General features: G+C 40.7%; 1 protein-coding gene and 1 non-coding gene across 7 annotated transcripts in view; one reads left to right on the forward strand and one right to left on the reverse strand.

Annotated features, from left to right (window-relative positions):
* Positions 1-26,949, forward strand: part of PPEF1 (protein phosphatase with EF-hand domain 1) — a 150,341-nt gene that overhangs the window by 14,503 nt on the left and 108,889 nt on the right. For all 6 annotated transcript variants that reach the window (XM_068532956.1, XM_068532954.1, XM_068532953.1 and 3 more), the window contains 3 exons: positions 6,820-6,906; positions 10,213-10,312; positions 16,281-16,444. In XM_068532956.1, the coding sequence (XP_068389057.1) occupies positions 16,396-16,444 (49 nt within the window). In that variant the 5' untranslated portion in view covers positions 6,820-6,906; positions 10,213-10,312; positions 16,281-16,395. The remainder of the gene's footprint in view (positions 1-6,819; positions 6,907-10,212; positions 10,313-16,280; positions 16,445-26,949) is intronic.
* LOC137757542 (U6 spliceosomal RNA) lies at positions 2,767-2,873 on the reverse strand. Its single transcript, XR_011072383.1, has one exon. It is a non-coding gene; the product is annotated as a U6 spliceosomal RNA (small nuclear RNA).

A 26,949-nucleotide genomic window follows, 5' to 3' on the forward strand; every position in this document is an offset into this window, starting at 1 on the left:
AGGAACCTTGGAATCATTCTGGATGCCTCTGTCCCCCTTGCTACCTGTACCCAGTCTGGGACCTGCGGGACTTATTACCTAAAAGACTTTCACATTAAAAAGCAAAAGGCCTTCACATTTGGCGCCTCGTCTCCACTGCCACCGCTTTAATTCAGCACTTATCATCCATCTCCTGGATCCTTGCAGGAGCTTCCTCATTGGTCTTTCTCTGGCTGGCTTTTTCCCAGGTCATCACATCTGACCTTCAGAGTGATCTTCCTAAAGTGTGAATCTAATCAGATTACTCTTAGGCTCCCCTTCACTTAAACAGAGTTTGCAATCTGGCAGCCTCACCCCAGAGTCTATACAGTGTTTTGAGAAAATGAGAATTACTGCATTTCATTGATTCTAAGATGCACATTTTTTCACATTTTAGCACCTCTGAAATTGGAACGTGCCGTAAAATCGATGGAGTGTCATTGTTTGATGGGTGGCTTTTTTCTTTCTTATTCGTACATAAAATAATAATACACTTTGTAATCGATGGCATCTTATAATTTGTAGAAGTATACTCATACTGACATTTAAAAATAGGGAGATTTTACAGAAAAGTATGTCAGTTTCTCTTGAAAAATTACACTGGGTAACACTGGGCCAGGATTTCTGGATGGCAGCCTAAGAGGGAGCTACTGGTAAGTAGCAGCTGCCTCATTTAGACAAGAACTCTCTAGAATGTCCCATCATTTCCACCCAGGCTGCTTTATTCATTTATATTATGTACTCCAGCTTATGTAAGCATTTGAAATTGCAATCCCTAACTGACAGATTAAAGTATGAATTCTTTGCTGCGATTTTCAAGAACAGTCACACTTGGCACCAGTCTGCCTCCTCAGGTTCACATCCCCATCCCCTGCTGTATACACCCTCTATCCCCTAGTCTCAGGAAACATTACTCAAATGTAACCTGCTCCCGAGTTCCCTGGAATGCCTTTCTCCACTTTGTATGCTCTAGGAAGCATTACCTGACTTGCCCTGGCAGGGCTCATATCCTTCTGGGCTCCAATAGCACGTGGCATATCTCTGTACCTACACCTCCTGTCTTGAAATTATTTGTGGACGGGCCCGTGTCCCTCATTACACTGTGAACCTGGTAGGGAAATGAATCCGAATGTGTTCATTGTTGTATCTCTGCCTCGTAGCTAGAACTTGCTCAGTAAGTATCTGTTAAGTAAAGGATGGATGGGGTGCGTTTTCTCACTGGGATCTCTGTTTTTTGAGTTTTGCCCATGTATAGAGAGCTAAAAGTGAAGTCAGAGGGAAAGGCAAGTGTTTTCCTTAGTGCTCGTAGTTTACAGCAGCAGACACTGCTTCTGGCTGTGCTTTAAGAAGGCCCTTGGCAGTCAGAGTCAGCCCATGGACACTTTAATATCTACAGACCCAAAGGTGCTAAGCCAGAGCCAGCTCTGAAGTTTTTTAAAAAATTTATTTTTAAATTAGTGTACAGTAAAACCGACTTGTACAGTTCTGTGAATTTTAACACATGGGTAGATTAGTGTTACCACCACCATAATCAGGATACAGAACATCGCCTCCAAAACTCCCTCTTGCTATTCCTTTGTAGTCATATCCCCCCCCACCCCATAAGCCTTGGCAACCATTAATCAGTTCTCCATTACTACAGTTTTGTCTTTTCGAGAATGTCATATAAGTGTACTCAACGTTTTAAGCCTGGCTTCTTTCAGCATAATGCCTTTGAGATTCATCCAGCTTGTGTGTATCAGTAGTTTGTTCCTTTTTATTGGTAAATAATATTCCATTGTATGGATGTCCCACAGTTTGTGTATCCATTCACTCATTGAAGGACATTTGGGATGTTTTCGGTATTTGACCATATGAACCTGTGTACAGGTTTTTGTATGAATATAAGCTTTCATTCCTTTGGTGTAAATATCCACGGATGGGTAGGATTGCTATGTCATATGGCAAGTGCCATATGCATGTTCAACTGTATGAAAAACTACCAAACTATTTTTTCAGAGTGGCTGCACCATTTTGCATTCCCACCAGCAAAGTATAAGAGTTCTAGTTGCTCCATATCCTAGGCAGCACTGGATATTATTAGAATTTTTAAAAAATCTAATAGGTGTACAGTGTTAGCTCACTGTGCTTTTTTTTTTTTTTAACGTCTTTATTGGAGTATAATTGCTTTACAATGCTGTGTTAGTTTCTGCTTTATAACAAAGTGAATCAGCTATACATATACATATATCCCCATATCTCCTCCCTCTTGCGTCTCCCTCCCTCCCACCCTCCCTATCCCACCCCTCTAGGTGGTCACAAAGCACCAAGCTGATCTCCCTGTGCTATGCGGCTGCTTCCCACTAGCTATCTGTTTTACATTTGGTAGTGTATATAAGTCCATGCCACTCTCTCACTTTGTCCCAGCTTACCTTTCTCCCTCCCTGTGTCCTCAAGTCCATTCTCTACATCTGCGTCTTTATCCCTGTCCTGCCCCTAGGTTCATCAGAACCTTTTTTTTTTTTTAGATTCCATATATATGTGTTAGCACACGGTATTTGTTTTTCTCTTTCTGACTTACTTCACCCTGTATGACAGACTCTAGATCGATCCACCTCAATACAACTAACTCAATTTCGTTTCTTTTTATGGCTGAGCAATATTCCATTGTATATATGTGCCACATCTTCTTTATCCATTCATCTGTTGATGGACACTTAGGTTGCTTCCATGTCCTGGCTATTGTAAATAGCGCTGCAATGAACATTGAAAAATATGGAATGCTTCACGAATTTGCGTGTCATCCTTGCGCAGGGGCCATGCTAATCTTCTCTGTATCGTTCCAGTTTTAGTATATGTGCTGCCGAAGCAAGCACTCTCACTGTGCTTTTGATTTTCATTTCTGCTTCCTTGAATCCAGTCTGGGGGAATTGGAGGGGAAAAAGTGGTCAACTCACCACCAGCGTGGTGGTACTTCAAACTCTGATCTTCCTCAGTATGGCTTCTGCTATTTACTTTCTAGAGTCCTTGTGTTACTTATTTATTGCTGTATAACAAATTACAAAAAACTTAGAGGCTTAAAACGCTCGTTTGTGATCTCACAGCTTCTGTGGGTCATGAATCCGGACAAAGCTTACATGGGCCCTCTACTTCAGGATCTCTCACAAGCTGCTGCAATCAAGGTGTTGGCTGGGCTGCAGTCATCTTAAGGCTTAATTGGGGAAGGATCTGCTTCCAAGCTCACGTGGTTGTTGGCAAGATTCAGTTCCTTGAGGTCTGACTGAGGGCCTCAGTACCTTGCTGGCTTTTGGCCAGAGACTTCCCTCTGTCCTGTGTCATGTGGGCCTCTCCAACACGGCAGCTTACTTCATCAAAAGCACACGAGTTGTGAAGGCAATAGAGAGAGTCTGCTAGCAAGACAGAAAGTCACAGTCTTTCATAACTTAGTCACGGAAGTGACAGGCCAACACATTTGCCATATTCTGTTGATTAGAAGGCAGTCACTAGGTCAAGCCTTATACTGAAAGGGAGGAGATTACACAAAGGCATGAACACCAGGAGGCAGGGATCATTAGGAGCCATCTTGGAATTTGCCAGTCTTCAAGTAGCTGGCCCATGGATTCTGTCCAGGTTTTGGTTTTTTTTTAAAATAAATTTATTTATTTAATTTATTTATTTTTGGCTGTGTTGGGTTTTCATTGCTGTGCGCGGGCTTTCTCTAGTTGCGGTGAGCGGGGGCTACTCTTCGTTGCGGTGCACGGGCTTCTCATTGCTGTGGCTTCTCTTGTTGCAGGCGCACGGGCTTCAGTAGTTGCGGCTTGAGGGCTCTAGAACGCAGGCTCAGTAGTTGTGGTGCACCGGCTTAGTTGCTCCGTGGCATGTGGGATCTTCCCGGACCAGGGCTCGAACCCTTGTCCCCTGCATTGGCAGGCAGATTCTTAACCACTGCACCACCAGGGAAACCCTTTGTCCAGGTTTTATAGCTTCATTCCGTGGGAGAGACAGGGTAGAGTGGGTAGAGTGTCCTTATTCCCTCTTACTCTCTGTGAAGCTTTTTCATTTGATTTATGAACATTCAAGGTTAATGTAAGGAGTTTTTTTGTTTGTTTTGTTTTGCTTTGTTTTAAACTCAAGCCATCTAGGACATAGCTAGGGTTAGATTATCAGTGGTCAAAATTTAAATCCTGGTATCTACTAATCTTGTATTTATTAAGTCACAACCATGGAAAGCTCAACTTTTGTACCCAAGATGGAGCCTTTCAATGATGAATTTATAAACTTCAACACAGGACAGCTATTTCAGCCTGCCATTGTGGCTGCTGACCAGGTGACCCCAATAGACAGATCTGCCCAGCCCTGGCCTTTATGAATTTCTTTCACCTGATAGTGACTTATAACCCACCTTTGATTTATTTTAATAACTTTCTAATGACTTGCCAAATATGACCTCTCTTTTCTCCTACTTAATGTGGTTTTTCAGTACCCAGAACTCATCCCTGGAAATATGCTTGATCCTTTCTCTTTATGAAAATGTAAAACTACTTAGTATTCCTTCCCTCTCTTCAAAAGAAAGCAGGCTCTTTAAATCAAGGTTCTTCAAATGTTTTTGATCATGAACCTCTCGCAGTGAAAGCTTTTTGAGAATGGACTTCTGATACAGTTATATTTATTTATTTACAGCTACTACTACTGAACTCATATTTGTTTACATTACCAAACATAAACGAAAATAGAAAATTCAGAAAGAATAAGAAAATATGAGTTCTAATATTTTACTTTCTATTGTCCAACACACCTTCTGTGTATTTACTGTGGGGCAGGTACCTCAGTTTGGAGACTGCTAGGTGCTAGGAAGCTGGGATTGGGTGTGATTGCTTACCACTGGTCCTGAAATGGAACAGGACCCTGTGGAGCCCTCCCGGGTACAAATCCTTTCTGTGTCCCCTGTTTCTTGTTTGTACGAAATAGGCTTCATTCAGTCTCCTTGACCTTCCTGGAGTTCCAAAGGGCAGATTCAAACAGTTGCTAATCAGAGAAGGGAGGGAATGCAGAAACAGGGAAGGAGCAGTCAAGAAACAACAGTGCAGCAGGGTCCTGGTTCCTCCTCAAGTAATACACTAACAATACCTTTGAGTTCTTCTGCAGGGAACTAAGGCCCCACCCAGGTGGAGGATGGTAACTTCAGGCTGAGCACAAGCTCCCAGGAACTCTGCCCTGTTACCTCACCACAGACTTTAAAGTCTGAACACATTGGAAGATAAGGAAGACTCTGACCACCCTCCCCAAATGATTCTCCCTTTAAAAACTTTCATGGTTGAACAGAATCTTCAGAGTTGGTTTTTGGACACTAGCCCACCTTCTCCCCAGGTTGCCGGCGTCCTGAATAAAGCAGCCTTTCCTTTCCAGCCAACACTCGTCTCTCGAGTACTGGCTTTCAAGCAGGCAGCTGAACCTGAGTTTGGTAACAGCCCCAGCACCAGAGGGCTAGCTGAGAGTTGTCAGAGCTGGGAGGCCAGCCCCATCTGAGCTCCCCACTTTGGCGCTATCAGGTATTAAGGTATCAGGGGCCATGAGTGGGCAGACACCTTAAGTACTCAGCACCAAACAGATCTGCACACATCATTTCTTTTCTCAGTCTATTCCCAAGTCCAGCTGCTTTGCCTAGATTCTAGCATATTCCCCAGGGTGTGTCATGACCAATTATAGGAGCTGCCCATTAGAATGACTTTTCCTTGGTAGAAATTGGAACTGTGGCCAGCTTCAGGAAGCTTGTGAAATAGTAGAGGTTTGCCTGCAATGCCCAATTTCTCCCTTGTGAGGAAACTAGTCTTCTCTGTTCCTCTCTGTCTTTCTATAGCTTGCTACTACCATAGACTAACCGAGCATCCTGGTTTGGGTTCTCTCAGAAGCTGACCCTGAGACAAGCATTTGAGACCAAGTTTATTTGGAAGGTGAAGGCAAACCCAGTAGGGGAGTGGGGAAGTGAGAAAGGAAGGAGAGACCACCAAGACAGCCAGGAAAGAGTAAGTCCAGCCTGCAGAGGTGGAGAGGCCACCATTTTTCAGTCACAGCAGATGGACAGTTTTCTCTATCTGCTTATAAGTCTAATTGCAGCATTATAATTAGGGACTCACTTCATTCTGATTTTTGTTTCATCTCTCCCATTTCACATCCTTGTTAAGTACATACCTACAAGAACACTCTCTTTTCTCCCTCACCTCTTTTCTTCTGGTTAACTCCTAACTTCTGGCTGTGAAATCATCAGGTCTCAGGGCATCACTTCTTCTAGAAAGCCTTGCTTCATCACCCTTTCTGGGGTAGGGCTCTTTCTCTGTGCCTCATACCTGTCCTATTAGAGACTTTGTCATACTGTATTGCTTTCATTTATTCATGTAATAAATATCAATTATGCGCCTGGCACTGTTTTAGGTTCCTGGAGCTTATATTCCAATAGGGGAGTTACTTTTTATTTGTAATTTTATTTTGATTTCTTATTTACCTATGTGTTCACCTCACCTAATCATACCCATTTTGTTCACCATTTATGTCCTTGCTTCTCAGCACAGTGCCTGCCACATAGAGGGAGCTCAATAAAAATGTGTGGAATTGAGTAGAAGAGCCCAGTGCATCTTAGTTCAGGATGATTTGTTATTTCTATGGCCTTTTCCAAGGGGGAAATTGAACTCTCACCTTTCCTATTGGCTGTTTTCATATGACGATGTGCCCATTGACAGATAAATTGACCCGACTTGCCTGTTGGGGGTATAAATCTGTTATTGAGTGAGTTAATGGTATTTTGCCCATCATTTTTTCTTTTTTCAGGCTGGGAGAACATAGCCCTGCCTAGCTGGAGGAAAGTCAGAGAGCATCTGCGAAGAGGCTGGAAGCTTCATTTTGCAGACACACAAGGTGCTGACTGAAGCAGTATAGTGTAATGATCATAAATAGAGGTTCTAGAGTCAAAGTGCCTTGAGTTCAAATCCCAACTCTGCCACTCGCTTGCTGTTTGACTTTGGGCTATAGTTCCTAATACGTAAGTAGGGATAATAATAGTATATACCTCATAGGATGGTGTGTGAATTAAATAAGATTAACACCTTTAAAATTAACAAGTGACCAGAATATGGTAAGTGCTCAATAAATGTTATTATCATTATTGTGATTTGTTCCCATACATCAGTGCTGGTTCATTTAACAATTGGAAGCTGGCTACAGGACTCTTTGTGGTGCTCAAAGTAACATTTTAGTGTTCTTCATACAGTGGAAAAATATGGTGAAGTTCTTCATTTTAAGCAAATTCTAAATTTTAGACAAATCACATAAAGGTCACAGCCAATCCAATTCATGGTCCAGAGACTGGCTGTTAAAATAACCACCTAAATCATGAGTTCTTTCCGTGATTAAACAAATATTTAGTGAGTACTGTAGGGGCAGAAAAATTTTCCCTTCTTCCCTTCTAGGTTCTTTGGCTAGTCTAATAGTTAAATTGATATAAGACAGATTAACAGGAGAAAAATTAATTATGTACACATGGGAATCCCATAAAGATATGAAGACTCAAAAGGTAGCCAGATAATTGGAGCTTATGTAACGTCCTGAGCTAAGGAAAAGGGTGGGGGTCTGGGGATACAAAGAAAAGGAAAGCCATTCGCAGGCAGGCAGAGGAGAGGTTTGGAAAACAGAGGTTGCCCTGTAATACAGATAAGTTTGTTAGGTAAAAAGGTATCTCTGGTAATAGTTCTCTTCCTGGCACAGGGCCCCTTTTCAATGTAAATTTAGGCAGTTGAGGGGGAGGTAAAGTACTTTTCCTGAATCTGTTGGGTTTTTGATTGCCTTTAGCTCAAAATAATTCTCATGCCAAAGTGGCATATTTTGGGTGGAAAAACCTGCTCCCCTTCAGTACCTCTTATGCATTTGGAACTGGAGATGCCAAGAGGAATGAAATGGATCCTTTTCCTTCAGGATTTCACATGTAAAAGGACAAATTACAGCACACTTTGGAAAGTTCTATAATTGGACACACACATGGCTTTGAGAGCCAGAAGACAGAATGACTAACTCCCCTTTGGTGATTCAGGAAAGGCTTCACGCAGAGGAGGTGACATTTGAACAACTGTAACTAGACATAGCCATCATTTAATCACGTGGATTGAATAGGCATTTGGCTGGAAACCCAGCCATATAGTGACATTGTCCACTATTTTTGGGGAGCCTGGGTAATTATATTCTCATTTACAGTGTGTATGGCAGCCTCACATCAGGTTCTAGTCTTGGAGTCCCTGCCATGGAAACCTGTATGTTTGTATTACCTCATAATGAGGCCCTCTGATAATATTTAATATGCTAATAGGAGTACAGAAGCCCAGAACTGCCTTTCCAGTTATTTTTAAAGTGACTCCATTAGATTGAATAGTAAGCTAGGTAACCACTTTACTGGATCTCCTGTGGTTCTCAATTGCAGAAAGGAATTGACTAAAGACCAGCTTGGGTGGAGTTATCAAATGATTATGGCTGGAGACCTTTAAATCCTAGCTCATGATGCCTAAGGCCAGTAAGCTCAAAAATACATACGCTGTGTAACCAGTTAGGAAGAGTTTGGGAGGAATATTGCTGTTGGTGCAGCCGCAGTCAGCATGAGACTCTAGGAACAAGATCACTCACCTCTGGATTGCCTCAAAGGACAGCAGAACTGAGGCTGGTGACATCCAGTACTGACACTGGCACTTCAGTTTTTCAGTCGTGTCTTCCTCCTCTTCCTTCTCAAACTCAGCAAAAATCATGGGTCAACTTTCCTTTTCCGTTTTGCTGATGACGGGAGGTGAATCTCCCTCTCACAGATATATTTTTTACCGAGCAAGGGCTCATGTGCCCGTGGCGCAGAAAGCCAAACTCTTGACCGTGGGTGTTTGTAGCAAAGTAAGGGTTTATTGCAGGGCGCCATGCAAGGAGAACGGGCAGCTTATGCTCAAAAGACCCGGACTCCCTGATGGCTTTCAGGCAAGGGTTTTTAAAGACAGTGTTAGGGGAGAGGGTCATAGGATGCATGATCAGCTTGTGGAGCTTCCTCTGATTGGTTGGTGGTGAGGTAGCAGGGTGGTGTTTCGGGAATCTCAACCTTCTGATTCCAACCAGTCTGGGGTCTACATGCTTGTGGTCAGCATGGAGTCACCATCCTCCACTGGGTGAAGGGTCTTAGTTTCTGCAGAACAACTCAGAGATATGCATTAGATTATCTGTATCCCTTCAGGAGGAGCTAGGAGTCCTGTGACTGTTGTCCTCATCATTAACTGCTTGTGTCTGCTCTTTGGAACTCAGTGAAGCCTAGGAGACTAACGCCTTTTTCTACAAACAAGAAACAGGGGACATGGAGGGGCTTTTGTACCTGGGAGGTCCCCTGCGGGGTCCTGCTCAGTTTCAATCCTCCCTTTTCTTTGATACTCCTCAACTTGAGGGGAACAGGTGCGGGGCAAGAAAGGGAATAAAGTTTGGGATAGAGAGTTTAATCATAAACTCCACAGAGGAACTCAGTGTTAGGGGGACTCCATTTCATCTTCTTCAACAAGCAGCTAATTGAATAACTGGAAGAATAAAAATGTCATAGAAATGAATTTGCAGTATGGCACCCAAAGGCTACTCTCTTAAACCCATGCCTTTTCAAATCCTAAGGAGTAATGTTTAGTGTTCCCACTTCCTTTTCTTAATCGTGCCCAGGTTACTATAATGTTTCCTAAAAATTATCCTCAGTTGACCTAAAGATCAGCTACTAAGTGCTTTTCTGCCCTTATTTACCAACATTTATTTTGTATTTTGTACTGATCAGATTGTTTATGCAAACAGTGGCCTGGTCCCCTTGGAAGCAGTCATGTGACCACAGCGCATTACTTGAGTGCATCCCTTTATCTCTTCACGGGGAACAGGGCAGGGTTGGGGCAGACAGCTGCGGCTCACGGGCCAGCCTAGCCTCTCCTGGATCTGCGGCTCCGGGCTCACCTTTCAGGCTGAAAGGCAAAGTCTGTTCGAGTTATTTCTTTGTGTGTATGCATGTGTATTTGTTTTTTGATTTGTTTAAACAAGAGCTCTCCCTGCAGAGAGCTGCAGAAATGTGAGATGTATGGAGCGTGCGTGCGTGTGTGTGTGTGTGTGTGTGTGTGTGTGTGTAAGTATGTGTAGGGGGATGCTCCAGAGAGAGCTGCAATTGTACCTCTTTTCTTTCAGATCTCTGCATCCCTCACAGAGAAGTTTTTTTCTGATTTTGTTTCTCTTGAAACACCTGGGGTGAGGATAAACCTCTGCATCGGCCAAGCAGAAGAAACAGGTAATATGTTTGTTTGTTCTTAGGTATTTTGGGCAAGCAGAAGTCTACATTATAAACATACATTGCGTAGCAATGGAACAGGAAATGTGTACTACTTGAAGTTTATTTTATTGCTTTGCAGTTTCTCAGAATGATTTTTCTCAGATATGCTGATTACAAATCAATTGTCATCAGCTTAAAAAGGTATACAGGTGACTTTGCATTCTGAAGGGTTGTAGCCTATTTCAGATGAACTCGATACTTGGGAAAACTCTGTGGTCACTTGGGTGAGAGCTAGAAAATGAGGGAGGGGATACTTTGAGAAACCCTTCCAGGCCCCTCATGGGTCATTGCCCACTATACAACTTCATGTTCAGAAAACTTCCTTTAACTCCCTTGCCCTCTTGTTGGCACAGAGGACCACAGGATTTCCATCTATCTGTAAGAAATGGAAACAGAATTCCTTGCAATGTTCAAGAACTCTCTTTAGTGATTTAGTGCTTCTGTAGATTGATCAAATTGGATCCTGAAACCAAGGCACAGCTAACTTTTTGGTGGACAGACATTTTTGTTCTTTAAGCATGAAACAGAATGGGTCTTTAGTTCTGCCACTCTTCAGCTGTGCCATGGAGTCTGATATTTAATTTCTTAGTCTTAGTTTCTGCATCTCTAATGCGGGAGTGATGATATCCCCTTGAAAGTTGCTGTGAAGATTAACTGGAATAATAGAAATATAAAGTACCCACTGTGCTGGGTAAATAGTCCCTTAATAAATAGTAGTGATTTTAGCTGTTACTATTATTACTGGTAAAGCATTTTCTCAGATCTTAGCGGTCTCAGGGGAAAAGAGTCCTTTTCTCTGTGAGTCTATAATTATCCCAGAACCAGTAGACAGACACCTGTGGGGTTTAACCTCTGGGAGGTCCCAGACAGTGCATTCTGAAGGAAGAGATGTGAGCAAACACGTTTTGTTTCAACACGTCAACCACAGTGGGTACCACCCGTGCATGGCTCCTCCTAACTCATCAGCTAAGAAGAATTGCTCTTTGTTCCAGTCAGTTTTTTCCACCATTGATCTTCTCATTAGCCTTTAATACAAGTCTGTAAGGTAGGTGTTATTATCCCTATTTTCTTATGAGAGAACTGAGGTGCAGAGGAATTAATGACTAGCTGAGAAGAATTTAAACTCTGGTTCGTCTGACTTCTAAACCCCAGTCTCCACTGGGCCAGCATTAGGCAGTTAGGAACAATAGATGTTCTTGAAATGCTTTACCTCAAAAGTGTCCCCTGCTAGGCTATTTGGGAAAGAGTGCACACTATAGCTCTTTCTTAGAGATTCGTATTAGAGATGCATATTAACATCCAGGAGGCTCTGAGGAGTTCTGCAGTAAAGGAACCTGTTTAATCCTACTTCTCCTGAACTTATTTGATGGTGGGACTTTTTTTTTTTTTTTGGGTCTTATTTCCAGAATCATAAACCACATAGAACTCCTCTTCCACAAACACACTTTGGAAAACCTGGCGCTAGGCCTAGCTGCCTCCTGATTACAATCCTGTCTGATAGAACAACACACACCCTCAGATACATTCTGGTGGTCAGTATCGTTTCCTCCTTTTTCTTACCCTTTCATGGACCCAGGAATAATCACCAGCTCCATCTTACAGAACTCCCTTTATTCATTTGAGACCCCACACAGGAGCAAATGCTACAGTGTTCTACTGGAAGAGTAGTGGTGGACGGGGCCTCTCTAGAGCGGTCTGCCAGGGACTCCTCTACCCAGCTCTATGCCCATTCGTTATCTTTAGTCCACAGACATCAGGCTGTAGAACCTCCGTTTCAATGAATGCCAAAGAGAATGCAGCAGGGTAAGCCTGAAGAGACATCTGTCCTCCATGCTTGTGTCTCACAGTCCAAGGGGGAGGAATTAGACCTGCTCACCTCCCACTCTGGGGGCTGGGGTATGGTGCCAGTTGAATGACTATGGGTTCTGGATTTGGGTTTCTTGGGGGCAGGCTGGAGTACAAACTTCTCACAAAAGTCAGCATCTGTAGGAAAAGCTGAGCTTCTAGCATGGGAAACTACACAAGTCACATCTAGAATGCCAGAGGCGGAGCAGAATCAAGGTCAAGGTGGCTGAGCCAAGGTGTGGGCGTTCAATAGAGATGCACTTTGAAAGAAAATCAAGAATAAATAAGAACAACTTGGGGAGGCTGGGCTAGCACTTGGAGGGTGCTTGGAGACCAAGGTTGGGTTGGCTCCAAGGGCCATCTTTTGTTCTTTCCTTGTATTTTCACCTTGGGAAATGAATAGTGGTTAAGATGAAAAGAACTGAACAACGTCAAACAGTTCTCCCCCACTGTACCCTCCCCCCCACCCCCCCCACCCCCCCCACGCACAGTGAAAACCTTTTAGCAGAAGCATTGGAAGACTTTCCTTTTGCAGATTATAAGTGAGTGCCAATGATGAGTCACTATTTTACGTTTATGCTTTAAAACCACCCTTGGTATATATTGGTAGGGGCAGCAGCACTGAGCAAGTTTCAAGCTGTTTTTTGCCAAGATCCACCTTTTAAGTGGTTTATGTCAGTGACTACGGCATCCTTGGGTCTTGGTGAATGCTGCAGAGACTACCCACCTTTTGAGCTGGAGAACTCCTTTCAGGCCCTAGGGAAATCATTTCTTCAGAGACCTCTTTAGCACACTGTTTATCTGATGCTGACAGAGGGCAGGGAGTGGAAGAAGCTTAGTTTGTCCCAAATAATGGAAAATTCCCAAATCATTTTTATCAGCTTTGCACCACCCAGGGTTGTCCTCAAAGGGACATACACTGCTTACAAACGTGCGTCCCTCTCAGCCTTTAAGTGGGTGATTGCAGTTTAGCTTAGGTAGTGTAGGGGAGTAGTAAGTGGCACCTGGCCTTAACCAGCTCTTGTTTTGGTGAGAATTAAAATGACCTGACTCTTTTGTTTTACCTGTTACCTAAGGAAATTAAATTATTATTATTTAATAATGTAAAAATTCTAATAGCAAATTATTTTTTCTAATAACCCAAGAATTCTAGAACAATGCTTATTTCTTTCTATCATGATTTAAAGTTTTTCTTTAAAAATGAATATATAAGTACTACCCATTTTCTGGTTTAATAAAAGGCTTTTGTGTAATCAAATAGCATGTATCTGTGCACGAAATGATGGACTAATAATTACTTTTAGCATTAATTTTTTAAAGGACCCTGGCTTAGAAATATGCATTCCCTTATTCATTCATTCATTCATTCATTTGGCATTTATCAAGCACCTGCTATGTGAAATGCACTGTGTAGGTGCCAGGGATTCAAAGAGTATTTAGAAATAAAGGTACCCATGGAGCTTACAGTCTAGCAGAAATATATTCAAGTTTGATGCTTTTTAGTTCCTAGTGAATCTTTTATATCGACTTTTGTTGTGTAATGAATTGACTGAGGAGTGGCTGAGAACCAAATGCCTTTGGAGAGAGATTGCGCTTTTTTTCTGGAAAAAAAAATTGAGTTTGAAATATATCGCTTCCTATCGTAGCATCAGTGTTGCCTACTCAATGCCTAACTCTTACGTATTCATAAAAAGGGGTAGGAAAAAATAGCATAAAGATGGAAGCAAAGCCCAAGGGAGATATGGAGAGCAGTGTTTCTCAAACTGAGGTATGGGGAGTGCTTGTGTCGAAGTCCCATGAAGGGTGCACTTTTAATTGCACATTCCCAGGCCCCCTTGGACTGCTTGAATCCAAGCATTGGCAGTAAAGCCTGGGAGTCTGCATTTTAAAATAATCTCCCCTGGTAAGTTTTGTGGTACTCATATAGGAGAGCATGGATCTAGGCACTTGGAGAAACTCACCAGGACCAAATGAACTACTTCAAAGGGTGAGGAAGAACCCAGCAGACGTGTTCTCATAGGCACTGCAGATAACCTTTGAGAAATGTCTGAGAATGGAGAGAACAGAGGTGATGGGTAAATAATGCCCCAATTTCAAAGACAGGCAAAGAGTAGATGCCAGAAGCCACTGCCTTATAAGCCTGACATGACTTCTGGAAAAATTCTGTTCCAAACAGATGGAGTCAAAGCATTTAGAGGAAAATGTGATGATCACTAGGCATCACCATGGGTTCCCTAGAACATTGTTTCCAGTAGAGAATGTCAAACTTTGCTGCACATTAGAATCACCTGGGGAGCTTTTAACACCCCCTGATGCCCAAACCCCACTCAATACCAATTACATCAGAATCTCTGGGGATGGGACCCAGGCATCACTGTGTTTTAAATCCCCAGAGACTAATTTGGTGAGGTGCCGTCTGAGCATTGGGAGTTTTAAAAGCTCCCCAGGTGATGCTAATATGCAACAGAGTTTGACAGCCAGTTTGTCTATATGACTTTAGACAAGGGGCTTGGTTTTCTTGCACTTTGTGTAAATTCTGGGTAATTTTAAAAGTCTACCACCTTTAAATGTCTATAATTATGTTATTAAAAGTAATGGCAAACTGATTTCCTTCCTTCCTTTCTTCCTCCCTCCTTCCTTCCTTCCTTCCTTCCTTCCTTCCTTCCTTCCTTCTTCTCTTCCTCCTCCTCCTCTTTTTCTTCTGCTGCTGCTGGCTAGCCTGGAATGTCAATGTGTCAAATTACATATCTTAATTTCATTAAAATAGCAAAATTTACGAGGACGTCTCATAGATAAGTAAGTGGATGCTTACGATGGGTAAATTTACCACCTAACTGAAGGAGTAGGAGAGTGTGAATGTAATGGGTCTGTAGTAACCCTAGAGATTGGTCTGGAGTGGAATGCCACAAGGGTTTTCTGCCCTTGGAGCTGACCCTGTTGACATTTTTTACCCCTGATGTAGATAAGAGAGATATGTAAGAAATGCCTATCAAATTTGGAAATAGCCCAAATTTTAGGAGGGTTAATTAATCCAATACATAATAGAATCAAGCCTAGCTCTGATCAGAATATGTTTCTTAAGGTTATTGTTGTTTTAAAAATATTTCCATAATTCAAATATTTTGCTCATTTTGTTTTGCCCCTTTCTTTCATTGAGTCGCAATCTTGCAGCGTTTAGTGTAGTACTAACGAAAAATAGGCATGCCTGGCAGAGTCCCAAGTCAGTTGTTCTTTGACTTTGTTACTATCAAGAAATGCAAATAGATTAGCACAGGCTGGTTTGGAGCATCACGAAATAAAGGAAACATCACCCCAAAAAGGCATGAGGTGGGATTACTACAGAAAGGAATTTTGTTGAAAACTCCCATGGAGTGATTGTGGAAGATCCAATGTAGCAGTCTCAGCTGAGCCATCGGAAGGCCTGGTGAGTGCGAGGGCAGACTTTGGACGGGCCTCAGAAATGCCTGGAGAGCTTGTTTGAAAAGGGAACTTCCTGGATTCTGATGCTTTAGTTTCTGGGGAGGCCTTGAAGGCTCCTCTTTTTTTTTTTTTTTTTTTTTTTAAAATAAGTGCCCTGACTGATTCTGAGAAATAGTGTCAAAGAACTCACTTTGATTTGAATTTTGGCATAGTTGTATAAATATGTTGTTGTTGTCTCATAGCCATTCTCCAATTTGTGTTTTTAAAAGCCCAGATAGATTTAACTATTTTGAACTTAAAAGCAAAACAGTTAAATTATGTCAGATCCTTCATATCCCATTCCCTTTATTTCAATTAGAAAATTGTACGATCTTACATTTCCATTTTTCTTTTCATTTTAATGCTTTATTTTATAGAGTATTGATCTGACCTAGACACGGGGAAAATGTAATTTATGTGTTGCAGAAAAGCAATCTATAGCTGCTCTGTTGCTGCTTCTGTGTTTTGGAAAATAAACCAGGATTAGACTATGTCTGATCACTTTCCTTATCACATGATGAACAGCAGTTGAGAAGAAGCGTAAAATGAATCTTGCTGAGCAGCCCTTAGATACCTTGTTAACGGCCGCTTTCCTCCCTCCCTCGTGTGTCCTCCTCATCAGGATCTGTGACCTAAGTGGATCAGTCAGGAGGGGCTCCTCGCAGAGTAAAGGGAAGCACTTTTCACCCTGTTTTAGAGTGAGAAGTTGATTCATGAACATACATGATTAACAAGACATGGGCTGTGGCACTTCGTCTTCAGTGAAAGACAAGAAATCTGAGAAAGGTGAGTGCTAGGAGTGTGTCTGTCTTCCTGGATCAAAAGGGGAGAGTGAGCTGGGTTCACCCTCTGCCCCTTTCTCATTTACACACACAGTTCTCAGGCTGCCCAGAGTGATCTTGCATGAGGCATCATCACTTGAACTGAAGGTTAAATATTGGGATAACATTGGAAACTACCTTTAGGAAGATGTAGCTTTGAATTTATGATGTGCCATAAAGTATTATCTGAGAGATATTTTATGTTTGATTTGATTTCAGTTGAAAATGTACCAATATAAAATCTCAATTTAAAACTCAGTGGCAGGGAACAAGAAAGCCTCTCTGTAAATTTATATCTGTTTATTCAGTACGCTTATAAACAGCTCTATCCATACCTATGTGACATTTGGTAGCACCATTGAATTTTTTTTTTTTTTTTAAACATTACTTCCAATTTCCAATGTACTTAACTTTTTAAAATTTATTTATTTATTTTTTTATTTTTGGCTGTATTGGGTCTTCGTTTCTGTGCGAGGGCTTTCTCTAGTTGTGGCAGCCGGGGGTCACTCTTCATCGCGGTGCGTGGGCCTCTCACTATCGCGGCCTCTCTTGTTGCGGAGCACAGGCTCCAGACGTGCAGGCTCAGTAGTTGTGGCTCACGGGCCTAGCTGCTCCGTGGCATGTGGGATCCTCCCAGACCAGGGCCCGAACCCGTGTCCCCTGCATTAGCAGGCAGACTCCCAACCACTGCACCACCAGGGAAGCCCACCATTGAATTTTTATTAGATTTTATAACTCAATGATCAGATTTTTTATAGCTATTCAATACAGAACTTCATGAGATTTGCTTCATGTTTTTAGAATAGTCTACATAGAATTTGAGAAATGCTAGATTATCTGCTTCCTGGAAAGTGTGTTGTTTCTAAATAGATGATGTGCCCCCCACTACCCCCATGTAATTAGAGGCTTCAGTATTTCCTTTGTTTATTTTGTACTGACGTTCTTTCTCATAGATACTAGAATCTAGTTGAAACTCACTTGAGTGTTTAAGGGACATAGTCTCCGCATGCAAATTAAACCAGAAACAAACAAGCTGGGGTGCTTGTGTGAATAACTTGCTCTTAAACTCCATTCCTTTGTTATCTAGGTTACAGATAATTTTCCCAATTTCTGTTCCACATCTTGGTTTTAGCAGTTTACTCAGGCTTAAGATGCAGAGTTTAGGATGCAGAGTATTCTATTCTAATTAGTGTGGAATGTTTTCCTTTGGGAATCAAATGTTGGTCTCCCTCCCAGCTGACTTGTGCCAGTGAGTTAGCAAGTTAATCTCTGACAGTGGGGCAACAGGAGATGCACTAACTCTTTCAGCTCTGTAAGCATGTCATGAAATAAATCTTTCAAAAGCTCCAACTGAACTAATTCCATGGTAGTAATTTATTATGAGAGTACAGAGAGTTATTCTCTTTTTATACCTAAGATTACCCAGAGTTTTAAAAATTTAGCCATATTTCTTAGGTTAAAAAAAAGCCAAGCCCAACTTGTAAACGTAAATTCTCTCTTTTTGAAATACTGTTCAGCTTTTAAAATGTTACATGTAAATGGGAACATTAACTTCAATTTTTGGATTGCTGTTTCTTTTAAATAATTTATTGAGGTGAAATTCATGTAACACAAAATTAACCATCTTTTTTTAAAATAAATTTATTTATTTTATTTATTTATTTTTGGCTGTGCTGGGTCTTCGTAGCTGCGCGGTCTTTCTCTAGTTGCGGCGTGCGGGGGCTACTCTTCGTTGCGGTGCACGGTCTTCTTATTGCAGTGGCTTCTCTTGTTGCAGAGCATGTGCTCTAGGCACACGAGCTTCAGTAGTTGTGGCACGTGGGCTCAGTAGTTGTGGCTCACCGGCTCCAGAGCGCAGGCTCACTAGTTGTGGTGCACGGGCTTAGTTGCTCCGTGGCATGTGGGATCTTCCTGGACCAGGGCTTGAACCCTTGTCCCCTGCGTTGACAAATGGATTCTTAACCCCTGCGCCACCAGGGAAGCCCAAAATTAACCATCTTAAAAGGAACAGTTCAGTGTCATTTGCACAAAGTTGTGTAACCACCACTTCTATCTAGTTCTTGAACATTTCCATCACTCCAAAGTAAAATCCCTTATTTATTAAGCAGTTTCTCCCTACTTCCTCTTCCCCCAGCACCTGGCAACTACCCATCTGTATTCTCTTTCTATGAATTTACCTGTTCTGGACATGTCATGTAAATAGAATCATACTCGATGTGACCCTTTTGTCTGGCTTCTTTTACTTAGCATAATGTTTTTGAGGTTCATCCGTGTTGTAGCATGTATCAGTACTTCATTCATTTTTAAGGCTGGATAATATTTCATCGTATGTATATATCTCATTTTTTAGTCCATTCATTTGATGGACATCTGGGGTTTTTTCCACCTTTTTGGCTATTGTGAATAGTGTTGCTATGCACATGAGTGTACGTGTACTTATTTGAGTCCCTGTTTTCAGTTCTTTTGGGTATATACCTAGTAGTAGGAATTTCAGGGTCATATGGTAGTTTTGTGGTTAACTTTTTGAGGAAATGCCAAACTGTTTTCCTGGATCACTTTTTAATAATAGCAGCTTTATTATTCACATACTACACAATTCACCAGTTTAAAGTGTAAACTTCAGTGAATTTTTGGTATATTCATAGAGCCGTACAACCATCACCACAGTCAGTTTTAGAACATTTTCATCCCCCGCCCCCAAAACCATTAGCAGTTACTCTCCTACCCTGTATCTCCCCAGCCCTAGGTAATCACAAATCTACTTTCTTTCTCTATAGATTTGGGCTGTTCTGGACATTTCATATAAATGTAATCAGGCAATATGGAGTCTTTCGTGTCTGACTTCTTTTATTCAGTGTAGTATTTCAAAGTTCAGCCATGTTGTATCATGAATCAGAACTTCATTCCTTTTTATTGCTGAATAATATTCCATTGTATGATTATGTTACATTGTATTCATCCAATCATCAGTTGATGGGCATTTGGATTGTTTCTATTTTTTCGCTATAGTGAGCAATGCTACTATGAACATTCACGTAAAAGTTATTATATAAAACAGGTTTTCAGCTCTCTTGGCTACAGACTTATGAGTAGAATTGCTGGGTCATATGGTAGCTCAATGTTTAACATTTTGAGAAACTTCTAAGCTGTTTTCCCAAGTGGCTGCACCATTTTATATTCCCACCAGCAAAGTGTGAGGGTTCTTATTTCTCCACATCCTCAGCAATACTTGTTATTGTCTGTCCTTTTGATTATACCCATCCTAGTGGGTACGGAGTGGTATCTCTTTAGGGTTTTTATTTGAATGTCCCTAATGACTAATGATGTTGAGGATCTTTTCATGTGTTCATTAGACATTTGTAGATCTTCTTTGGGGAAATATCCATTCAGATCATTTGCTATTTTTTTTTTTGGCTGCGTTGGGTCTTCATTGCTGTGCACGGGCTCCCTCTAGTTGTGGCGAGTGGGGGCTGCTCTTTGTTGTGGTGCGGGGGCTTCTCATTGCGGTGGCTTCTCTTGTTGCGGAGCATGGGTCTAGGCGCGCGGGCTTCAGTAGTTGCAGCACACAGGCTCAGTAGTTGTGGCTTGCGGGCTCTAGAGCGCAGTCTCAGTACTTGTGGCACACGGGCTTAGCTGCTCTGCAGCATGTGGGATCTTCCCAGACCAGGGCTCAAACCCATGTCCCCTGCACTGGCAGGCAGATTCTTAACCACTGCACCACCAGGGAAGTCCCATTTGCTAGTTTTTTAATTGAGTTATTTATTTTTATATTTTTTTGTAAGAGTTTTTTTAATATTCTAGTTACAAGTTCCTTATCAAATGTATGATTTGCAAATATTTTCTCCCATTCAGTGGGTTGTGTTCTCATTTTCTTGATGATGTTCTTTGAAGCACAAAGGTTTTAATTTTGATGAAGTCCAATTTATTTTTTCTTTGGCTGCTTGTGCTTTTGGGCCAAACTCAAGATTATTTGTGCTTATGTTTTCTTCTAAGAATTTTGTATTTTTAGGTCTTACATTTAGTTCTTGATCAATTTTGAGTTAATTTTCATATATGGTATGAGGTAGGGATACACATTTATCCTTTGCATGTGAATATCTAGTTGTCCCAGCACCATTTGTTGAAAAGACTATTCTTTCCCCATTGAATGATCTTGGCACTCTTGTCAAAAATCAATTGACCAGGGCTTCCCTGCTGGCGCAGTGATTAAGAATCCGCCTGCCAATGCAGGGGACACGGGTTCGAGCCGTGGTCCGGGAAGATCCCACATGCCACGGAGCAACAAAGCCCATGCGCCACAACTACTGAGCCTGTGCTCTAGAGCCTGCGAGCCACAACTACTGAAGCCCGCGTGCCTAGAGCCTGTGCTCTGCATCAAGAGAAGCCACTGCAATGAGAAGCCTGCGCACCACAACTAAGAGTAGCGCCTGCTTGCCGCAACTAGAGAAAGCCCACGCGCAGCAGCAGAGACCCAACCCAGCCAAAAATAAATAAATAAATAGATGAATGAATGAATAAATAAATAAATTTATTTTTTAAAAAAATCAATTGACCATAAATGTCAGGGTTTATTTCTGGACTCTTGAGTTCTGTTCCATTGATCTATATGTCCATCCTTATGCCAGTACCACACTGTCTTGCTTACTGTAGATTTTGTAGAAAGTTTTGAAATTGGAGGTGTGAATCCTTCAACTTTGTTTCTCTTTTTCAAGATTGTTTTGGCTTTCTGGGTCCCTTGCATTTCCATATGAATTTGGGGATCAATTTCTCAAAAGTAACCAGCTGGAATGTTGGTGTGGATTACGTTGAATCGGTAGATCAGTTTGGGAAATATTGTCATCTTAACAGTTAAGTCATCTGTTTCATGAACACAGGATAGCTTTCCATTTATTTAGGTCTTTAATTTCTTTCAGCAATGTTTTGTAGTGTTCAGAGTTTAAGTTTTACTCTTCTTTTGTTAAATCTAGCCCAAGTATTTTATTATTTTTGATGCTATTATAAATGGAATTGTCGTTTTAATTTCATTTTTGGGTTGTTCATTGCAAGTGTACAGAAAAACAATTGATTTTTGTATATTGATTGATCTTGTATCCTGAGACTGCTAAACTCATTTATTAGCTCTAATAGATTTTTAGTGGATTCCTTAGGATTTTCTATTTATAAATCATGTCATCTGCAAATAGAGGAAGTTTTGCTTCCTCCTTTCTATTCTGTGCCTTTGATTTCACTTTCTTGCCTGACTATCCTGGCTACAGTCTCAGCCACTGTTAAATAGAAAAGCAAGAGTAGGCTTCCTTGTCTTGTTCTTAATCTTAGGGGGAGGGCATTCAGTCTTTCACCTTTAAGTGTGACATTAGCTGTGACTTTTTTGTGGATGCTCTTTATCAGGTTGAGGAAGTTCATCCCTAATACTAGTTTATTGATTGTTTTTTTTTAATTAAAAAGTGGTATTTAATTTTGTCAAATGCCTTGTCTGCATGTATTGAGATGATCATGTAGTTTTTGTTCTTTATTCTATGATGTACTGTACATTAATTGAATTTCAGATATTGAACCAACTCTGTATTCCTGGCATAAATCCCACTTGATCATGGTATATAATCCTTTTTTTTTTTCTGTTTGCAGTTGCCACCTGGTTTTATTGAAGAGGTCTTGCATGTATTACCTTTATAAACTCTATTTTTTTTCTCTTTAGTTGAAGTATAGTTGATGTATAATATTATATAAGTTTCAGGTAAATAATATAGTGATTCACAATTTTTAAAGGTTATACTCCATTTATAGTTATTATAAAATATGGGCTATATTCCCCATGTTATACAATACATCCTTGTAGCTTATTTTATACATAATAGTTTATACCTCTTAATCCCCTAAACTCTGTTTTTTAAAAAAAATTATTTATTTATTTATTTGGTTGCACGGGGTCTTTGTTGTGGCAGGCGGGCTCCTTAGTTGTGACAGGTGGGCTCCTTAGTTGTGGCAGGCAGGCTCCTTAGTTGCAGCTCGCCGGCTCCTTAGTTGCGGCTCACCGGCTTCTTAGTTGTGGCATGCAAACTCTTAGTTGTGGCATGCATGTGGGATCTAGTTCCCTGACCAGGGATTGAACCCAGGCCCCCTGCATCGGGAGCACGGAGTCTTATCCATTGCACCACCAGGGAAGTTCCTAAACTCTATTTTTTTAAACAAGCACTGTTTTACTTATTCCTGAATATAATACACCTATATTCATGATGCATGAAAATACTGAGAAAGCACAAATGCTCTGAACGATAAATGTGTTTTTTTTTTTTTTTTAAAGATTTATTGATTGATTGATTGATTGATTGATTGCTGTGTTGGTTCTTCGTTTCTGTGCTAGGGCTTTCTCCAGTTGTGGCAAGCGGGGGCCACTCTTAATTGCGGTGCGCGGGCCTCTCACTATCGCGGCCTCTCTTGTTGCGGAGCACAGGCTCCAGACGTGCAGGCTCAGTAGTTGTGGCTCACGGGCCTAGTTGCTCCGTGGCATGTGGGATCCTCCCAGACCAGGGCTCGAACCCGTGTCCTCTGCATTAGCAGGCAGATTCTCAACCACTGCGCCACCAGGGAAGCCCCGATAAATGTGGTTTTATATAACATGAAGTAATATGTACAATGGTTTCATTCATTCATTCTGCCAGGAATACTTACTGAGAACATAGCAGGCACTGGAGTCTCTGTTCCATGCTGAGAATTTACAGGGGAATATGAAGGACGAAATCTCTCCCATTTTAAACATGAATCCAGTTAAAAACATTGAGGGGTCTTCCTGGTTATGTGGAGATCTTTCTTGTAATTTTGGGTGTCTGATATCTTCTGCCAGTGTTCAGTAGGTATTCTGTGAGAATTGTTCCACAGGTAGATGGATTTTTGATGTATTTGTGGGAGGAGGTGAGCTCCATATCCTTCTATTCTGCCATCTGATTCCTCTCCTACATTAGACTTTTGAATGTTGTGAGGGACAGACTTTATCTTAGATGATTCCTAGTTTAGGTTAACAGATAGATTATCAGAAATGGAAGCTGATTTCAGAAAATAGCGTATCCTTGATACTTTTGTATTCTGATCATATATGTTATGTATAGAGCTCTTATTATAGAGTGTAGCTTCTTTCATCCTTGACACAACATTGTTCCCATCATCTTGGGAGAACACCACAGGAAAACTTCGTATCATTTCATGAGTTGATCTTGTGGCCAAGGTTATCTGATGTTTCTGTGAGCTTTTTTTTCCTTGAATTCCTCAGTGGTCATAGTGAGATGTGATTGGCATTTATCCTCGTGCTTGGGTGATCAAATAGTCATGCACCTTTGAACGTCTTCGAGTGAGCAAGTGGCCAACGGTGCACGTTGAGGCATCATGGCGGATGGACACCAGCCTCCTCCCAGTGTTGGCAGGTGGTCTGAGCTTTGTGGCCAGTGGGAAGCGGTTTATGAGAAAACATGCTTAGGCAAGGCTAAAGGAAGGGTGCGAGCTTCTGTGCCCTCTCCAAGCCACCATGAGTTCACCAACCTGGAAGCTCTCTATGTAATCCTTTTTATATGTTACTGGATTCAGTTTGGTAGTATTTTGTTTCAGATTTTTACACCTGTATTCAAAAGAAATGTTGGTCTCTATTTTTCTTTTCCTGTGATGTCTTTGTCTGGATTTGATATCAGGGTAGTACTAGCCTAAATGAGTTGGAAAGTATTCCATCTCTTCCATACTTTAGAAGAGTTTGTGAAGAATTGGGATTAATTCTTTAAATGTTTGGTAGAATTTGTCAGTGAAGCCATCTGGGCATGGGCCTTTCTTTGTGGGTAGTTTTTTGATTACTTATTCTACTCTTTACTTGTTATAGGTCTATTCAGATTTTCTATTGTTCAGTCATTTTCAGTAGTTTGTGTCCTTTTAAGAATTGGTTCATTTCATCTTAGGTATTTATTAGCACATACTTGTTCAGAGTATTCCCTTATTCTTTTTATTCTTCCATTATCTCTTGTTGAATATATTAATGTTTATTATAATTTCATAATAATAAATCTGCTGAAAACTGATGTACTGTGTTTACTTACATTTACCATCAAAAGTTTTTCTCATTCAGGATATTGTAAGATATAGAAAAGCAGTTGGAAATAATGAATAATTACTCCTCAGTCTACTACCCAGTTTTTTTTGGTATAGTATATATATATTTTTTTAGTGTATATTTTTGATCACCCTAAATAATTTTTTTATAGCCTCGCTTTTGGCACTAAGACATTGTTACGTAAACACTTCTCAAGTTGTTATAAATGTTTTGTAAACATCATTTTAGCCATTACTAAATGTTTCATTAGTGGATAGGCCATAATATAGTTAATTATTCCTTTAATATTGGACATTTTTTTTTACTAATATAAATAACACATTGAAGAATTTCTTCATGTAAATATTTTTCCTTATTTTAGATTATTCCCATATTCAAGTGATTAGACATGAAATTTCTGTGTCAAGGGCTGTGAATGTTTTGAAAGCTCTTGATAGAAAATAATAATTATTATTTCCTTATTACTAACTGTATTCCAAAGAGTGTGCTATATATATTTTACTTAATCCTTACAGTAAACCTGAGTAAAGTGTTATTCCTTTTTGTACTGATGAAGAAGCTTGTGCTCAGTAAGGTAAGTACTTGTCAAGGTTATATAACTAACAATTGCCGGAGTTGGGATTTGAACCCAAAGTGTTCTGACTACAGTGTTTTTTGCCGTCAACCATTACACGCTTTTATCGTGCCTTCCAAAGTTGCTGTTCTTGGAAACTAGCTTCAATTAAATGTACTTATGTAAAGTACCTTTTATTTGCATAGTGCTTTTATAGTTGGACAAATCCTTTCACATACATTTGATCTTCACAACCTGTGAAGGGTTGTTCTCAATTTGCAGAAAAGGAAACTGAGGCTTTGAAAGGCAAAGTGATTTGCTTAAGAACACATAGCTAGTAAGTGGCAGAGCCAGGCCTACAGCTTACTTCTGACTAGTGTGAAGGGTTTTTCCCTACTTTGGTCATTCAGCTGCACCACAGTTCTCTGCCTCTGGAGTATCATGGCATTTTTGAGAAAGAGTAGCCTGCATATAAAATTGAGACTATCCCTTTCTTATGGGCTATCCCCCTTCCATGTAGAGAGGTAGCATTGTTGTTGTATTATTATTGTTATTGTTGTTATTTTGATTCTTTTGTGATACGCAATAGGGAAGAGAGTAATAACAGCTATCATTTATTGAGTGCCTACTACATTTATTATTTCTATTTCTTGCCAAAACTCTTGGAGGAAGCTTTAATTAATTTCTTTTTCCACATGAAGAAATCGAGACTTAAAGAGCTGCCCAAAGTCATGTACTAGTTGATGGCTGAACCTGAATTGGAACCAGCTTTGACAGATTCCAAAGTTCATGCTCCTTTTGATATGCTGCCCTGACTTGTAAAATTGGAATTTATCCAACACCCAGAAATTAAGCATTGCAGTTTCCTTCTTCTGAACTTCACTTTACACTTAAAATTTTATACCGATGGGTTTTGAATTAATAATCTGTTGCCTTTTTTTTTTCTTGTAGACCACTTTGAGAACACTATATTTTCTTTTATTTTTTCCCTTGAGACCACTTAGAAATGAATGCATTTATTCATTTTCTCTAAGTGCTACAAAGGCTACCTAGCATTTTTGGCTTTGAAGTTTGATGCTTTAAGCTATGACAAATGGAAATTTTCTCTAATGGACATTGTTCTCCTAAAGAATATTTGTTCTGTATTTTTGCTTAAAAATTTAAAAATACTAAACAGCAATCTGTTAAAAAATAAAATTCAACATAGCAAATTTGAAGATCTAATTGACTTTATTGAATGATTCATGAATCAGGCAGCATTCCATCTAAAAAATAGAAAGGAGCTCCAAAAAGCTGCAGAAAAGGAGAGGTTTTTAAAGGCAGAAAGGGAGTGGGACAAGGAAGTCATAAATGAAAAGAACGGAATATTTCAGGCAAGTTCACCTTCCTTTGGGGGAAGACAGGGGTCTATCAGGTTGATTACCTCACTAGTGCTGGCCAGGAAATTCCCCACTGGATAAGATTACATTCCTAGGAGAGGCTGAAACTGCAATTAGGTTAGGTATTAAGTCTCAGTTTGACGACACGGAGCTTAGCACAAGTAACTCCATTTGGGGCCTGTTGTTTCTTTTTTAACAATTCCCCCTTTTTCATCAGACTCTCAGCCTGAAAGATATGATAAAAATGTAAGATGTTAGTGCCACTCCCAGCTACTGCTCTGAGTTCTCACAATTTTTGTTGATCTTTTGTGTGCTATTCACAGATCATAATGTTATTTGCTTAATCTCTGTGATATACACAGGCCACAACTTCAGGTTCACAATTGTTAAGTTTGTCATTCTCTTTATTCCTTTTCTGATGTTCCGGTGTTAGGGAGATCATTTGCTTGGTG

This window comes from Eschrichtius robustus, chromosome X (assembly GCF_028021215.1).
Source record: "Eschrichtius robustus isolate mEscRob2 chromosome X, mEscRob2.pri, whole genome shotgun sequence".
Classification (NCBI taxonomy): domain Eukaryota; kingdom Metazoa; phylum Chordata; class Mammalia; order Artiodactyla; family Eschrichtiidae; genus Eschrichtius; species Eschrichtius robustus.